This window comes from Jaculus jaculus, chromosome 1 (assembly GCF_020740685.1).
Source record: "Jaculus jaculus isolate mJacJac1 chromosome 1, mJacJac1.mat.Y.cur, whole genome shotgun sequence".
Taxonomy (NCBI): Eukaryota; Metazoa; Chordata; class Mammalia; order Rodentia; family Dipodidae; genus Jaculus; species Jaculus jaculus.
Genome location: NC_059102.1, coordinates 110,734,278 through 110,753,427, shown reverse-complemented (window position 1 = coordinate 110,753,427; position 19,150 = coordinate 110,734,278). Strand labels below are relative to the sequence as shown.

The 19,150-nt window shown below is 38.5% G+C and overlaps 1 protein-coding gene across 1 annotated transcript in view; it reads right to left on the bottom strand.

Annotated features, from left to right (window-relative positions):
- Positions 1-1,202: 1,202 nt before the first annotated feature.
- Stx17 (syntaxin 17) overlaps positions 1,203-19,150 on the bottom strand; it is a 53,059-nt gene continuing 35,111 nt past the window's right edge. The window contains exons 4-8 of the mRNA XM_004656960.2: positions 18,397-18,619; positions 10,235-10,356; positions 10,105-10,155; positions 2,440-2,526; positions 1,203-1,754 (exon numbers count right to left, since the gene is read on the bottom strand). Coding sequence (XP_004657017.1) covers positions 1,515-1,754; positions 2,440-2,526; positions 10,105-10,155; positions 10,235-10,356; positions 18,397-18,619 — 723 coding nt within the window. The 3' untranslated portion in view covers positions 1,203-1,514. The remainder of the gene's footprint in view (positions 1,755-2,439; positions 2,527-10,104; positions 10,156-10,234; positions 10,357-18,396; positions 18,620-19,150) is intronic.

Sequence of the window (19,150 nt, the reverse complement as noted above, 5' to 3'; positions counted from 1 at the left end):
AGATCTTTTTAGACACAGAAAGAAAAGGTAGAATCAAAAGATATTAGGAGTAACCTCAACAAGAAGAGATAAGCTATAATAACCCTTCAGAGCTGGTGAACCAGGGCTCTAGGCAGACTGCACACTTTAGTATACAGGTGCCCATTCTTGTCCTCAGGATAAAGAGTAACACACATGAGTGGTTCCTTCCTATTTCAAATGAGCTAGGGCAATGGTAGGGGGCTTCCTGCCATCTTAAATTTTCCTTCTCTAAATTTCAAACCTCTTTGTTGCTTGAGACAGACCTTGAGTTGAGGTGGCCATACTTGCTGTTCGTGTCAAGTTGTTAGATTAGCACCACAAATCCTACACTAGGTCTGAGTCTTGGCACTGGCTGTGGCCATCATCTAGATCAATCCAGACCATGAAAAAAAAAAAAAAAAAAAAGGTAACCATGAACACCATTCTTGGGTTGAAATAGCAGCTGTGAAGGAAAACAGGAGACACAGCCTGGGAAAGGGTAGCAGGAATAGGTGAGGTAGAAAGCTAGTTCCTCAAAGATTGTCCAAAAAGCAGACTAAGAGGCCAAGACCACTGGAGGCATATACATTAGCCTCTTGAAATAGCACCGAAGATATTCATTTCCCACCCACCTCATTCTTACCCAAATTCTAATAATGTTGCAGATATTTGGACTTTTCTTTTCCAACTTAGAGGTTACAGAAAGAGGTGACTAACAGTGGTAAACATTAGAAGATGGCAGACAAGAGTCCTTGTTAATGTGGGTAGAATTCACCCCGCCAACTAAAGAGAATTAGAAAACAGAGGAGGTAAAAGGCAGATCCTTAAGTGTTAGGAGACAGGCTGACTATGAGCTTGTCAGTTAATAGGCCTACCACCTGAGAATCTGTACTCTATTTGGTGAGGCAGGAAAGACTTCAGAAAAAGCCCATAGAAGAGGTACAGCTCAGGGGTAGAACATTTGACTGCAGAAAAGAAATGAAGATACCTGCAAGAGTAGTTGGGCTTCTCTTTCAATTTTCTTACACTATTAATTTCCTTCACCAAAAAAACATGGATGGATCAAGGTGGAATTGGGTTCTCCAAGTGTATTCCATAATGTAATTTACCTGGGCCCCTTGTCAGTCAGCCATTTACCTGAGAGAAGCTCATGAACTCCCATTCTTTTCCTCTTTGGAGATCTAAATAATCTTAGCCTTGCCTCCAATGTATTTCCTCACATCTTAGGTACTTGGAGTTACAGGTTCAGTTGTCACATTTCTAGGCAGAAAAGTTGCTCTTTGGCAGTCATTAAACTTGACCTGACAAACATTATACACCCTCAGTCCAGGCGCCTCCATCTCTAACATCCATTGACACTCAGCAAACAAAATAGATCCACTTATCACAACTCAGCGTCACAAGGGCATCCACAGCTACGGCCATGATAGGTCATTTCCAACGCTGAGTGTCCGACAGCAGCATGGTGCTTGTCAGGGCAGATATGCTGGCACCAGCAGTCCTAAGTTGGGTCTTTAACTGCATTTTTTGTCAGTTTGGCTGGGAAGATCTGGACAGCTGGAAGTGAGCTTCTCCATCATTTTCTGTTTCCTTCTTTGTATCAATTTTCCACCTGTGAAGCCCAACACCCCACCACCAAGTGCAGCTGCAATTCCTGCTACTTTGAAGCCTGCAAGGAGGCCGATAGGACCCCCTACCACTCCTCCGATGAGTGCACCTGCCACAGGCAGAGCTGCCAGCTTGTATTTTGCAGCCTGTAAAAAAAAAATTCAATTTAGAAATTGAGTTGAGAATATCTGCCTGTGGTGCTGTGCGTTTTCCTCTCATTACTCCTGGCAATGCCACTTTAACTCTTGGTACATAATTAACCTTAGAAAATATTCCTGAGGGGGAAGTGTTCTACAGGTACTGCAGTTGCTCCAGATCTCAGAACTCATAGGAGTCAGCTATCAAAATTGGACTGCTACAAATCGATTTTACTTGCAAAACAACCAGTCTACTATCTGGCTGGCTTATGTAAGCAGTTTCAGCAGCCAATTCCCACCAAAGCTTTGATGCTCCACAGAGATTATTCCAGCTGAGAGAGCAGGGCTGAAAATCCACATCACTTGGACAGTAGGTGATCCCACTTCATGCATGCTGTCACTTCCTTATAGTTTTGCCCAGACCAGATTCTTGAATCCATCTTTCTGCTCCCTGGGTTTCTGTAGAGGCTTCCTTGTAACACCAAATGTCTTAGTGAAGCCAGTTTATTGTCTTTGAAATCTTGGAGTAGAATATTACAACCATTGATTTCTTGTACTACCTATGTGTCATTTCTTCCTTATTTCCTTAATTGCTGGCTCCCTCGACATTGAAGAGAGCAGATCAATTGGGTTAATACTAGAGATTCCTAGGAGCCAGAGTACCATTGATTTGTCAGCAGGAGCAGAATCTTACCTTCCCCAAGTTTTTGGTTCCCTCTTCAACATTCACAGCAGCACTGTTGACATGGTCTGCAATGCTGTCAATCTTCTCCTGCTGAGACTAGATGCAAAGGAATTATGAGTGAGCAGTCCTGCTGGGGAGCAGCAGGAAGCCAACACACACTATTTTAATTCCTGTAATCAGGCCCTGGGTACTGCAGCCCTGCAGTCTTAATAGCAGTTCATTAATAGCATCTGATAAACCATGTCGAAAGTACAAACTCACATTCATGAAAAAAAGATAGAGGCTTAATTATTAGGTAATGAAAGGGTGGTACCTTCAAAGCAAAAAAAGCATCTTATACTAAAGTTCATTCAGATGTAAAAACATTATTTGCCAAATTAATCTAATTTTTCAGGAGGAAAAAAATCGATAAACATTTACATGTCATTTGAAAGAAGAAAAACAAATTCAAACAAACTAACAAAATAACCTCAGTAACTTATCTTCTTTGGAGATTCTGTTTAAAACATGCAAATTTAACCTTCTGAGTAAAATATACATTGATATATTGTAGAAATAAGACTACCAAAGGGCTTACTCTACCATGAACTTTTTGCCCTTGTGATAAATGATAGGAAGCACTGAACAAATTTACCGTCCTGGGTTTTACCTATACACACTACCTTAATGCAGTCTACAATCACTATGAGTTAAAATATTTCAGATCAACTATATTAATAAGGCATTCTACATAAATAGGTGCACCTGTTCTAGCACAGCAGTAATATGACCCCATGGGCTCCCTGGTTTGAGGAATACAATATCCTCTCTCCAGTGTGAGTGAGGCCACCACACACTTTTAACTCAGACACCTAAAGTGACAAGTACTCTTTCTTTGCCCCAGAAGTAGGCTCTCATTAAAGTCAACTTCAGTTACACCTTACCATACTATACATCTGTTTTATCGGTGGTATATGAAGAGGTTTGATCAATGGATAAGCCCATGTATCTACCACAATAAAGACAAACTTTTTAATTTGCATGGGAAAAAATCAGAACCTCTTTTATTCCAGAAAAAAAGTCACCTCCTACAATGAGTGTGAAATAATTTAACTTGAATTTAGAAGTATTTTATTACTCTTATATAACTGACCTGCTCGTTTATATGGAAGCAGATATAAAAAATGACTCTTCTAATTCCAATCAACATTTCACTGAGAATATAAGGCTCATACAACACAATTTCCTTCCTTGCTTGTGTTCTACTAGCATTACTGATATTCTTTCTTTCCCAACATGTACTTTTTTCTCTGTCAGGCCAATTATTTATTTATTTGAGAGACAGAGAAAGAATGAGCATGCCAGGGCCTGTAGCCACTGCAAATAAACTTCAGATTCATGCACCACCATGTACATCTGGCTTATGTGTACACTGGGGAATCAAACCTGGGTTCTTAGGCTTCACAGGCAAGCACCTTAACTGTTAAGCCATCTCTCCAGCCCTGTCAGGTCTTTTGCAGGGGCCCTTCATTCCAGAATTCTTACCAGCATCCTGATATCCCTAACAATCCTGTGAGTCTATTTTCAGTTTTCCTCTGAAACTCTCTATCTGAAATAATTACATAGCTGTTCTCAAACTGAGTGTGCACCAGAACCACAAAGGACACTTCTGAGAACACAAATTAATGGACCTCACCCCAGGCTTCCTGATGCAATGGACCTGGAACATAGCCTCAGAACTTGCTAGGTCTCTGTTGATGCTAACACATAATTCTCACACTTTAAAATTTTTTGTTCATTTATTTATTTATTTATTTTTGAGAGTGACAGAGAAAGAAGCAGATAGGGAGAGAGCAAGAGAATGGGCGTGCCAGGGCTTCCAGCCACTGCAAACGAACTCCAGACGCATGCGCCCCCTTGTGCATCTGGTTAATGTGGGTCCTGGGGAATCAAGCCTTGAACCAGGGTCCTTAGGCTTCACAGGCAAGTGCTTAACTGTTAAGCCATCTCTCCAGCCCAATTCTCGCACTTTAAATATCACTATTATTCATGGTAAGATTAAGGGTATAACCTGTGGCCAGGAAGTCTATGTTCAAATCCCAGCACTGTCACGATGTGCCCTTGAACCGAGTATGCAGGCTCTCAAGGTGTCAGTACTGTCATCTACCAAATAGGATAATGACATTTCCACCTCATAGAGCTGAAATGAGATGTCTGTAGAGTACAAGGAGAAAAGTATAAGCACTTATCATGATCTTGCCAAGGAAGTGCAACTCTCACCTTCCATCAAAGATGAGAGTCAGTGTTTCCTGATGATGCTTCACAATTCTAGGGCTCTCAGCTCTTAGATCACTCTTAGCATTCACTCACAAAATTTTTATTTTTCTCATAGTAAAACTTCTATACGTCAGATTTTTTTCCTGTGCAAAAGTGCTATCTCTAATAATAATATCCAGTTTGCCTGAGTTTCTGACACTGGGACATATCCAACACTTCTCTTGCCTGAAAGTCTAAGCTAACAGATAAATCACTGCCTTAAAATTCTATCACCAGCTTCCACATCTTGAGAAACTCAGAGCACAGGGAAAGCAGTCCATATTCCTCCTTTCCCTCAGTCCAGAGTGAGGAGCCTGCCAGGACTGTCCACACCCCACGGGTGACCGCAAGGCCTTAGGGAAACACTGCTCAATGCTCCTTCCCAAAGCTTGGGATATTGTAACATCTAAGCTAAAGAATACTGAAATAACTTTTTCCACAAAAATTCTCTGGAATAATAGAAGAAGAAAACAGAGCCAATCCTAGGATTGGCTTATTACTACTTTTTAAATTTACATTTATTTATTTATTATTGGCTTATTATTTGAAATATTATGTCCTCTATCAGCACAATCACTAGCTCTTATAAACCTGTCTTTCCCTAGGGAACAACTCACACTTTCAGTACTTCTTCATGGATACTAGGAAGCCGAACATGTATTAAGTTAATACTTAACCAAGAACAATGAAAATTGGGCAGGAGAATTAAAACTAATGAGGAATTACTTTTTCCTTGAATGTGGGCACTTAAAAGCCTGGCATCCTCCAGATCAGATAACAGTAATTCATTCAACATATTCATTCTCAAAGCTATGAGTGTCCAAAACTCAACATATTTTTCTTTACTACTAAGTTCCAGCCTTAGTCATATGCAACCCCAGACACAGAGAAGCACAAAAATAAACATACAGGACTATATCGGCATAGAATATACAATAAGTAGAGTAGAAAAGCATGAGTGGTGACCTTCGGGAAGTCAGAAGTGGGAAAGAGACTGAAGGAATTCCAATATTAGAACGTTTGAAATAATGGGTGGCAGACATAGACGATTATGTAAAGAGCCAAAGAGAGACCATGAGAAAGAGATGCAGGAGCACAGCTTGGCTAGAAGAAGATGGAAATGACAGACATTATCTCATGTAGTCCTCCATCCCAGCAGTCTTTTAAAGCTCACTGAGGTCAAATAACATCCTGAAGCTAACAAGGGCAACACATAGAAGAATTTGATAGAAACTACTGCAGTATCCGAAATAAAATTGGACTGTATTCAGCAATATATATTAAACATATATTGAAACATTTTATTTATTTTGAGAGAAAGAGGCAGATAGAGAGAGAGAAAATGGACACTCCAAGGCCTTCAGTCACTGCGAACAAACTCCAGACACATGTGCCTTCTTGTGTGCATGCACAACATTGCACATTTGCATGACTATGTGTCTATGTGGGACCTGAAGATTCAAACATGAGTTCTTAGGCTTCACAGGTAAGCACCTTAACTACTAAGCCAACTCTCCTCCAGCCCTATTGAAACATTTTAAGTGTACAGATTGAAGGCTGTACAAATATATACTTGTGAAACCATATACATATACATTTACAAACTACATTAATTCAGAGATTTATAAATGAATAAACTGTACAGATACTAAATAACCCTTAGAGAAAAAAGCTTACTTGAAGACTTGCTGTTGGTTCACAGAGAACCAACAGAAAAGATAACATGCTATACAACAACTGACACAGAGTTCTTTAAGTTCTCCTTGATTAGAAATAGTCCTGATATGGGGGCTGGAGAAATGGCTTAGCGGTTAAGACACTTGCCTGCAAAGCGAAAGGACCTTGGTTCAATTCCCCAGGACCCATGTAATTCAGATACACAAGGTGGTGCATGCATCTGGAGTTCGTTTGCAGTGGCTGGAAGCCCTGGCGTGCCCATTCTCTCTATTTCTCTCTCAGCCTTTTTCCCCTCTCTCACATAAATAAATAAAAATTAAAAATTAAAAAAAAGAAATAGCACTGGTATGGGCTGGAGAAATAGTTTAGTGGTTAAGGCACTTGCCTGTGAAGCCTAAGTACCCAGGTTTGATTTACCAGTACCCATATAACCCAGATACACAAGGTGACATGTGTCTGGTGTTTGCAATGGCTAGAGGTCCTGATGTACCCATTCTCTCTCTTTCTCTCAAAAATAGATAAAAAATTTAAAAAGAAATAGTATTGATACAAGAAGGGGGGCACTTGAGCAATAAGGGTTGAAAGCAAATGGGATGTCTTTTATTATTAACATTTTTGAATATATCTTGATTTGCAATATTTTTGTGAGTTGTTTAACATTTTAACTCTTCTAAGTGTACAGTTTAATGGCACTAAGCAATTCACAATGCTGGGCAATCATTTCCATTACTCATGTATTCTTTTGATTTTAGTCTCTATTCATCGAACTTAGCATAGAGCTATGTATACACAGAAAGTGTTCCTTGAGTGTGTGGTTAACTTGCCGAGATACTATCATGTCCATGTGATGACAAGAAGAGGATGTGGTGACCCCAGTTATGTTTCCTGATTATTCTGCACCTCAGTGAAGCCTCTGTGAGTACTTGCTCATGTGGTCTCAAGAACTCAGTTACCTTGGGAATAATAATCAACGTTCTGCTTCAAGCTTATTCTGCCTCATGCCCTTGTAGAGACCGTTTTCAATAGGACACTTGTGTAGAGCTATGGCTACAGCCAGAGTCTTCCTGCATGGATCTTAGACTGGGGTTAAGAGGTGTACATAGCCAGTGAACATACAAATGCTAACTGGCCAAATTTAATTTTCATGTGCCTAGCCCACAGGAAGGGAAATGTACTCATCTTGAAAAGAACTGTACATGTTTAGTTTGCTTTTTTTTAAGTCAACTTAATTCAAGTATAACTTATTAAAATATATTTTAAGTGTGTAAATTTGATGACTTTAGCAAATATGTATTGTGTAAACCACACACATGTAGATTTTACAAAGGGCATTAATTCTGATTAGTTATAATAATTGAATGAATCTTGACTGTAAACAATAAACATTTGGGGGATTCTTTTATAATTCCCTGCCATATGCAAATATATTGATAGCTTGTACAGATAGCTAATGTAAAGACTTTCAAAATTTTGCTTCTTTTAACTGAGAGGTACTAGAAATGATAGAAATGATTCAAACAATTTACTATATTCAGTTTCACTCATTACATTTTTTTCTTTTTTTCAAGGTAGGGTCTCACTCTAGCCCAGGCTGACCTGGAATTCACTGTGTAGTCTCAGGGTGGCCTCAAACTCATATGATCCTCCTACCTCTGCCTCCTGAGTGCTAGGATTACAGGTGTGCACCACCATGCCCAGATACTCATTACATTTAAAAATATCTATAAACTTGAACATAAGCAAAATAAGGGGCCAATACTGGACATCTTGGTGTAGGAGGAACACAAAAGAATCAAGCATTCTTAAGAAATAAAAATATGGGGCTGGAGAGATGGCTTAGCAGTTAAGGCACTTGCCTGAAAAGCCAAAGGACCCAGGTTCAATTCCCCAGGACCTGCATATACCAGATGCACAAGGTGGTGCATAAGTCTAAAGATTGTTTGCAGCAGCTAAAGGCTCTAGCATGTCCATTCTCTCTCTTTCTCAAATAAATAAATGAATAAAATGAAAATATGGTTTGGTGGAGCAAGGTAAGCAACAGCACTGCTGGTATCAAAGCTGTGAAAACCTTTTATTTTGAAAGAAGACAATCGTGGCTCTAGAAGACAAAAGTATCCAAGAGAAGTTATTATAGGAAAAGAGTTTACTAGGAAGAACTATCTACCTCCTAAATCTTTCAAAGGGAAAAGTTGTTCCTGCACTGTTAATTGTTCAAAAAGAGGTAAGAAGACCAGTTGAAAAGCTGGAGTGAGAATAGAGGGGCTTAATTAGGTTGCCTCTTAAGTCCTTTCCCATTCCAAGTTTGAGATGGTATGATCTAGGAACCTCTACTTTAAAGCCAGATCTTAGAGAGCCACACCTCAGCACAATTTCTCAATAAGGGTTTAAGGACAAAGAACTAAGCCTAGAAAGAAGCACAAGCAGAAATGGACTGGTATCTGTGTGGACATAAATACACACAAATACATGCTCATATATTCTATCTTCCCACAATTCCTAAAAAGGAAATATAAAAACACCTTAGAAAAATAATCTATTCTTTTCCACCAAACTATGTTAGCTCATTCATTGAGGTATGATTATGCAGAATAAAGTTGTACTGTTCCCACCTTTGACTCTATCTTACTCAAATTTCTGCTGAGCTTACCCTAGTAAAACCCCAGTTGTTCTTTTCCTTTATGCTGGTGCTGCTGTGGCTACAGCTAAACTCTTACAACTGATTCCTAACTTATCCTGCTGTGATCTCCCTGACTATCAGTTGTCTTTCTTCAGCAGGTTAGATTACAGGACTTGGACTTGTTCAAAAACAATACTGGTTCCTTAATACTTACAAAGTGATCCCATATTCTCCCATATAGCAGTCAGTATCTCCACAATATGGCTCTGAGTGACAGTAACACTTAGCATTCCTAGATAGGCCATGCACTTTTCTATGTCACATCTACCCCCCCCCCCCCCTCGTCTCTCTCTGGGAACTCATTCTTCAAGGTTTATACACATGGGTAGTCACCTTTGTAAAGTTATCCACAATGCCTCCTCCTCACAAAACAGGCCTCTTTCCCTGGAATTCATTATTTCTTCTTGGAGCTGATGATACCTCTCTTCATATCTTATTTCTCTATTGAGCTTATCAGCTTTGAAAACTCAGTTTGAGGAACTCAAGCCTCCCCTATGCCTACTATAGAATCTCAAAAGATAGAGTAGCCTTTGTTTTTAAATCCAACCATGCCAGACTCCCAATGCCAAGTACTTACAAAGTACCTTTTTAAACTTTATTAAATTGACCTGGAATTTGAGGACAGTTGGACTTTTATCCATGGTTCAGTACCAATCTTAAGATTATAATTTTTGCTAAAATTAATGAAAATTTATTAATAAAGTGATTAGTGATTGGCCAAAGTCTCTCATCCTAATAACAACTCTAAGCTAAAAAGTTATATACTGGGCTGGAGAGATGACTTAGCAGTTAAGCGCTTGCCTATGAAGCCTAAGGACCCCAGTTCAAGGCTCGATTCCCCAGGACCCATGTTAGCCAGATGCACAAGGGGCACACGCATCTGGAGTTTGTTTGCAGTGGCTAGAAGCTCTGGTGCACCCATTCTCTCTGTCTATCTGCCTCTTTCTCTCTCTGTCACTCTCAACTAAATAAAAATGACAAAAAAATTTTAAAAAATAAAATAAAATAAAAAGTTATATACTTACATGTACTAGGAGAGAGAAATCAGTGACCAGTTGGCTCAGTTCAATTAAGTCCTTAAAGAGAGAAAGAGAAAAAAGCAATTACTTTCTTTTACACTCACAGTTGCCAAGAAGAAAATACTCTTCAACGTACCGCTTCTAAGTTTTCCCATGACTCAGCAGCATTTTGATCTCGTGGAATTTCAGGCAGCGCATATGTCTGAGTCAAACTCTGACAACTAGCTTCTGCTTCTGCTTCTGTAGTATGGAATGCTCCTGAACGAACACAGACCTTTGTTTAGAGTTTGCTTTTGAAAATGGACTGAGTATGAATCAGTTCCATAAGAGAACTGGCATGTGAAATGCTCACTCATGAAATTCAGGCTAAAAGTAAATTGATAAATTCTATGAAAGTTTAATTACATACTACTGGGAAGCTTGTTCTTTAAACTAGTCAACACATTTTTCTGTCTACAATGTCATCTGAACAATTGCTGCCAACCCTACGTGTGCAGCCAGAGCAGTTACTTGCTAGAGGTGGGGAGCAGCAAAGGGAGTGACTCCACCTGTCCAAGTTCCCGAGAACACACTTAGTAGAACCAGGTCGAACATTTCCACGGCTAAATCCTTAAACTTCTATTTCACTAGTTTTGTAATAAGAATCAGATGCAAAGGTGTTAAAAGTGGCAGAGTGGGGCTGGGGTATAGCACAGTGGTACAGCACTTGCCTAGCATGCCTATAGCTTTAGGTTTGGAGTCCCCAGCATTACAAAAGAAAAATATAAGTTTGGAAAGTAAGTAATGATGTTTCTAGCAACTAACATCAATCTCTATTGGTGACAATCTCATCCCCAGTGAACATATCTGTCATATTAAATAAAAATAAACAAAAATTTTAAAAAATTATCTGGGAGCGACAGGCAGAGAGAGAAAGAAGCAGATAGACAGTGAGAGAGAATGGGTGCGCCAGGGCCTTCAGCCACTGCAAATGAACTCCAGACACATGCGCCATCTTGTGCATCTGGCTTACGTGGGTCCTGGGGAATCGAGCCTTGAACCAGGGTCCTTAGGCTTCACAGGCAACGCACTTAACTGCTAAGCCATCTCTCCAGCCCTGTCATATTAATTTTTGAACATAGTGTCATTCTTCTGCCTTCATGCTTCCACTGCTTCTCCTCCTTCCTTTCTGATTTTTAAAAAGCTTTCAATCCATAAAGACTACTTAATATACACTACTGTAATTACAAAGTAGCTTACACTAAAAAAAAAAAATCTACTGTCAAATCTCTCATGCCTTTATATTTATTTTACTAGTCCTTCATTCATACAACAGGTAACTGTTGCATGCCTCTCAGGTACACAATGGTAAGCTATACAACCAGTTCTAAAAAGGTGATGTCATATGGTTGTTGGGAGCCTGGGCCTGATAAGAAGGAAGAGTATTAGAATCTGTGTGTGGTGACTTGCTGCTCTTTGGCTTGAGAAGGTATGTCATCACAGGCTTATTGCTGTCATTTGTAAAGTAAGCTAGTGTTTACTTTGCATAATATCTGGCTTCCAGAGAACTACAATGCTCCTGCTATGTCTGCTTTCATGAACAGAAGTAATCAAACAATGTGTTGTGCAGACATGTTAATAGTCAAGTGCAGTCAGCAAATAATATGACCTGCAATATGAGTGAGTATGGAATACTATGTGAACATGGAAGTCAAGAGTTAAACCTCGACCTGTAGAGGGACAATGTCAAAGAAAGTTTTGAGACTGAAACCTGAGGACCAGAAGCAATCAGATAGATGGGGTAAGGTGGGGGGCAGGGAAACATACAGAAGAGTTGGGTCAGGGAGAGCAATACATGCATAGCCTTGCAAATGAAAAGATGCTCAGTTTAACTGATGTGTAGACTGGTGAGGAATAAAGTAAAGGTTGGGGCTAGAAATCTAAGGTGAGGTTATTTATGGTACTGTAAACCATCTTCAACAGTGGCCTTTTTCTCATATGATCAATATGGAATGATTAAAAGATGTTGGAAGACTACTGGGAAGTAGGAAGGTGCCATAATCAGATTTTGCTACAGTGTGAAGAACACATTATGGATGGAGTAGGAAGGCGAGAAAATTAGAAAGTGAAAAGCCAGCTGGGAGGCTTCCACCATGTCCAGTGCAAAATGGTGATCATCAGCTCCAGGACAGCAGCAATGGAGATGAGAGGCCAGAAGCTCTACTCTCCCCACACTTTAAGCTCCCAAACACCTGGCTTTATACTTTAACATGTTTCAAGCATTGTGCTGTGCTTGGTACCAGGGATGAAAACATGAATAATATAGAGAACTGCTCTCAAATAACTTACATTCAAGATGAATTAGACATATTAACCTGTAACCATAAAATGATAGAAGAATGCATTAATACCTGTCAAGATATGTATTGATATGAGGAGAGTTCCAAGGTGGGGGTGGTATCTCATCTAGTCTGATGTGGAATATAGTTAATATAAGAAGGCTGCCTAGAAATGTTGAGATTACTAGGTAAAGAAAAGAATAATATAAATGCAATATAGAGAAACTAGCATAAACAAAGGTCCTCAAGAGAGAAATGATGTAGCCAAGGTAAAATCATCAGTTGGCATTTCTACAACATTAAGTTAAAGCTATACAGGTACTATCATAGACATTATAGGTGATGAGGAAGAACCATACTGACCAGTTAAGGACTGGACTTTATCTGGCAGAAAACAGAAAATTGCTATAGCAGGCTTTAAAATGACAAGGTGACATGTGACCTAACCTACTCCTAAAAGTCACTCAATATAAGACAACCCTTGCTCTATTTTCTTTCAATTCCTTTTTCAGGCTAGCTTAAAACAGAATTGTATTTTATAAAACTGCATTATCACTTTTCCTTCAATATTAACGAACACTTTACCTCAAGGAAAAATATTGTTTGAATTATTTAGGAAGGGACTAGATGGCCAAAAATTAACCCATAGATTTATCTGAATTGACAGTGTTCTTTGTATTTTCATATTGATTTACTTGAATATACATTTTAACATCAAATACAGAAAAGGTTTACCTTACAACATTATAGTAACTACCCCATATTTTAAAGCATTCAATAATTTTTTTCAAAGGCTTAAAATAGCTACTCTATACCTAATCACCATGACTCTTTCATTTTTCACCTTAACTATGATAAATGAATTAATCTATGAGCTTTCTTGTACTTAATATTGCTGTGTTCTGATGACTACTTTACTTATCAGTATGAGACCAAATGCAAAGCAGAACTTTACAACTGTGCCCATAAACCACAGCTTTGTAACTATCAAAGAGGCTTTGCATGAAATATGTCAGATTCTACAAGAAAATTAGGAGAGATGGTCATATACAAACTCTTCATCTAAAAAATAAGGGATGGAAAGTTTTTGACATTTTAAATAAATATAAAAATTTCCATCAGTAAGACCCTAGAAATGTTTAAGTCATTTTTGTCACACTTGAAACCAAACTACGTATGTTATCTTAGTTCAAATAGAGACTTAAAACAAAGAAGTTCTTTCTCTTCCATGAAAAACCTTGTAGTTTACAACTCTTAACATCATGAATCAACTCAAGGCATGACTAACAATTAAGAAAGCCAATCTTTTAATTTCTGCAGTTTCTATATTTCATTTATTTCAGATATGACTATGAACTTTTACAAAGTGCTCGGGGCCAAAAGTGTGTGTTTCATACTCTATAATTTGTCTTAAACCTTTATTTTTGACTATAAATTCAAAGAAACCTCAGATAGTTGACTCATTTTATTACAAGTGGTAAATGAGTCTTCTGCCCTCACTTGCTCTGTATGTTTATGAACAGCAAAGAATATACTACGAGTTATATAGCACAACACATATGAAGCTTCCAATAAACTTCATTATGTTAGGAAATGTAGCACTATAAACCAAAATTAGTATAAAAGCATTCCTTATATCTTTTTAAGTTCTGATGGCTAAAAAGAGAGTGAGAATCATTTACTGATCATATACATATGCCTATGCATCAAACTAAAATGACTTCCAGGCCCCAACAGCAGAGGAAGACTTTAAGATTAAAACGATTGGAAAATGTATCTTCTAAGTAACATAACATAAAATCATCTACACATTTCACAAACTGTTCAGTACATGAACATACCCAAGATAAGATCTAATAGCTCATCGAATTCAATATGCTGGTCTGAAGTTTCTAGAACTTTGAGATTGAATTCTTTTCTTTTGTGAATATTTGTTTAAAAATGTAATAAGATTCAGTCCCTACATTGTTACTGAAGCATGTATCCTGGACAGGGAATGAAGAAAGACAAAAACTGGAAGAAGGCACCTATTCACCCTGTATAACCTTTCTAAATACAAATCAGATTCGTGGGCTCATCATTTCTCTTGGTGGGGAGCAATATGGGAAAAAAATGAAACTAGACACACCAGTGAGGCAGAAGGGGATTTCTCACATCAAGCAAGATTGACAGAGATTTGCTTTCAGAACTCTCAGAATCTGAACAAAAAGAAATAGCAAAATCATCACAGCTTCTCCCTAAATTTAATAAGCTTCTTTCATTTTCTAGAGAACATAAGATGCCTTACTCTACTTGTTATTTCTATCTGTGAATGAAAAACTATTTTTGTATTTTGATCTCACTCATGGAAATGTGGCAATACTGCTCCTGAATCTCTACTGTTTCCAACCAATTTATTTAGAATCAGATTTGTAAAGGAAAAGGTATTTTAAGGCACTTAAATTCTATGCAAATAAAACACATTTTTCTGTATAGGCTTCTACTACTATAATGAGTGTCTAAGGCAAAAACAAGAAGGAACCAGAGAGCACAGGATAAAAACATTCAGAATGACAGAAAAGAGTGTATATAGCTAGAAGCAACCATACAGGGAGTACGGTAGTTTGAATGTGAACATATGCTCCCTGTAGCCTCAGATATTTCTGATTAAGGTTAAGCTTCCAAATGAAGTCTCCATTAGCGTGCTACAAGAGGTGTCACTGGGGGCGGATCCTAAAATTTTAGGGTGGACCTTGATTCCAGCCCAAAGATGTGGAGAGAGCAGTTTGAGCTCTGGCGGTTTTGTGTTCTTCTGGTGCTGGCTGTTGGTGGTGTCTCTTAGCTTGTAACTATGAGTGGAAGCCAGCTTTTTTCACCACTGATGGTTTTCTCCTGGACTCTGTAAGTCTGAAGTATGTTCTTTCCATAAACTGTGTCTGGTTGGATGTTGGTCCCAGCAACATGGAACTGACTACAACAAGGTGTGAACCCAATTCCTATTCCACTTTAGTATGGAAGTTATTTACATGCATTTTTTCCTAATTTTTCTCCTGTGCCACCCTCTTAATTACTTGCCAACAATATTTCTACAAGCCAGGGCCTTCATCCACTGAGCCACCTCTCTAGCACTAACCATGTTTCTGGTAGATGCTCAGGTCCTTTGTGAGATAGCAATTTAAATGCTCTAGGGTGGAAATGGACTCACCATCAAAGCACAATGTGACCAGGAGACTATTCATAATTTGAAATTCTAAGCTTATTTAGATATGGCTTAGGTATATGGTTTTATAAACAGAATGACTCTTAATCAAACAGCACTAGTTCCTGAGATTTAATTTTGTGGTTTTCTCTCAGTGGCAGGTAATTAGATGCTTAGCCCACATGATATCCAATGAATTGAGAGGTTTGAGAATCAATAGGAAATGAATTTCACCTGCTATTTCTTCTCCCTCATCCCCGGTCTGTGTCCTAATCTTTTTCATTTCCTCTCTATATATGCTTCCTTGGATTCTGCCAATCTTAGTTCTAATACCAGTATGCTACTTGCAGAGAAGGTTAATAGCAAGGGGATGGGTGAGCTGCCTTCTAACAATCACTCCTCCAGTGAGATCTAAACTCAGGTGTGTTGATCACACATAGCATCACTACTATAAATACAAGCAGTGCAATGATATCATGCAAACTAAAGCAAGCATTTCATTATTATTATGAGAAAAATTACAGACAGAACTAAAAAGTTTTACTTGATAGGGACATGCCAGTTATGGGCAGTTTGAAGCTAAGCAGTAAGAATCTCATGCCAAATACTCTTTCCAGGAAACCCAGCTTCACTGTTAGTACTGTGCCAGACAGCCCCTTAGCCACATGGAACTAAAGGCCAATTTCTCTACCTAGGCACAGAAGATATCAGGTTACACTATGCAGCAAGAACAGTGGTCCTCAGCAACAATATGGTGGTGGTAACTACAGATAAATGAATAATGAAAACCATGGTAACAGACTATGAAGAAACATGATCAAAAATGTCTCAACTAACAGTTATGTACTACATCTCTTTCTCAAAACATGTTAGCACTGATACAGAGTGAAGGGATTAAAGCAATCTTGTTGTTGTTTTTTTCATTGTTGTTTTGATTTTTTGTTTTCAAGGTAGTGTCTCACTCTAGCCCAGGCTAACCTGAAATTAACTATGTAATCTCAGGCTGGCCTTAAACTCACAGCAATCTTCCTACCACTGCCTCCCCAGTGCTGAATTAAAGGTGTGTGCCACCATGTCTGGCAATTTTTTTTTTTTTTTTTTTGCTTTGCAATAATGTCTCATGTAGTCCAGGCTGGCCTTGAATTGAATTGCTATGTAACCAAAGAAGACCTTGAATTCTTGATACTCCAGCTTCAACCTCCCAAATACTGGGATTATAGACATGTGCCACCACTTAAGAGATCTTTAGGTGAAATGACAAAATTGTCCCCAAAAGGATATTTATAAAACATTCCTGAATGGCTTGCTACATGCAAAGCACTGTGCCCAGTATTTACCCAGAAACTCTGCATGATGGTCTAAAGGTTTCTTCCAATATTTGTTTTCATATTTTTGTAAATTACTGACTCAGTATGGAAACTGTACAATTAAAAATACCTGGACCTGGAGATAGGGAGTTGTGCAAGAAAGCACTGGTAAATAGAAAAAGAAAAACTGGGCAGGAACAGCAGCAACCCTAAGATTTTATTTGAAATTGTAATTTATTTATGAACCATATTTTTCATAAGGATTAAAAAGCAATATGATGAGATAAATATAAAACAAAGCAGCAGTTATATATTAAAGCCAACATACTTTAAGATTTTCATTTTTGGTAAACAATTTGGCTTTAAGCTCTGTAGGAAACAACTCAAGTAGGGAAATTTTATCAGTTATTCTACTCACTACGCATAAGATGAAAACCAAAAAAAAAAGGATCTTTGTTGAAGCACTAGTATGTATTAAGTCAAAAAGAATATTTCAGCACAAAAGATATTGTAATAGTGTGACCTTCAATTGTCAATGGCATCGACAACTTCCCAGGGCTGTTTCTTAAATAAAGCACTGCTTCACAAAAGCTGATGGTATGACCCTTACATTATTTTACATTATTATAAAATAATTACATTATTTTAATAGTCTCAGTTAAATTCACAGAACTGAGCACGAAGATAGATGTAACACTACCCTGTAAAACAAGAATGCTCTAAAAAAGCATCCCGGGGCTGGACAAATGGCTTAGCAGTTAAGGCGCTTGCCTGCAAAGCCATAGGAACCAGGTTCAATTCCTCAGGACCCACATAAGCCAGTTACATAAAATGGCACATGCATCTGGAGTTTGTTTGCAGTGGCTGAAGGCCCTGGTGTGTCCATTCTCTCTCTCAAATATATTTTATTATTTTTTTAATTTTTTATTTATTTATTTGAGAGCAACAGACACACAGAGAAAGACAGATAGAGGGAGAGAGAGAGAATGGGCATGCTAGGGCTTCCAGCCTCTGCAAACGAACTCCAGATGCGTGCGCCCCCTTGTGCATCTGGCTAACGTGGGACCTGGGGAACCGAGCCTCGAACCGGGGTCCTTAGGCTTCACAGGCAAGCGCTTAACTGCTAAGCCATCTCTCCAGCCCATCTCTCTCAAACAAACAAACAAACAAACAAATAAATAAAAGCACCCTGGATAGTGCACCCCACACTGGAGAGGAGTGAGGATATACATGGTCAATCAGAAAGACATTATCCCTTAGAGACCATTTTAAAATTTCTTTATAATGTACTAGAAACTCTAAAATTCCAATCCACATAACAATTATATCCTGCAAAATTTCTAGGGTACATATTTCCAGCTCACTAAGCATTCAGCAAACTGTCACAGCAGGTGATCCCTGTGCTTGCAGGTGCTCTGCCATCTCAGCCTGAAGAGGTGAGCTCTGGTTAACACTATTGCTGTGACCAAGAGTAAGATTCAATACAATACATTACCACCAACAGTCATGGATCTGGTCAAAGGCTGTAACACAGTCTCTTCATCATTAAATTGTTTCTTCAGCTCTTCAACAGATTCTAAGTGGAGTTGGAGGAATTCTGCTACTGCTGCCGCTGCTTCTTCTTTAACAGGATCAATCATTCTCTTCAGAAGTACCAGGTCATCCTTGTGGACTTTCAAACAAAGCTTCTCCATTTCTCGGATATTGGAGCGGAGTTGCTATTAAAAGAAAAATGCCACCATCTCTTAGTATAAAACCTTTTTCTATTCAAAAGTAATTTGTTATAGAGGTTGTGAGTGGATATGATTACAATGTCTTCAACAGAAGATATAGTGTAAATAATTATAATTTCCAGTCTCCTGAAAACCAAACCCAGCATTTTTAGAAGCCATGTCCTTAAAACTTGAATTTAGGTAGGAGTTTTTCTTTCTTGTGACTTTCACACAGTAAATACCACCTACATAGCATTTACTTTGTGGGAAATACATGGAACTCACATGTCCTAAGGTACCTGTATAATATGCGCTGCTAAGATCAAGGGAAGGATGCATGGTATCATTTCTAGTGGAAGCATACAATTCCAAAGCTATTAAAGTCAAAATGTGATAAAAATAAACCTAAAAGGCAGAACTAGAAATCATAATGCATCTAAATATAACACCAACCACATGAAATATAAGTGAAACAAATAATCATCATCAAATGACGGTGGCTCAGACTATATAAAAGCAATCGAGGCGCTGGGGAGC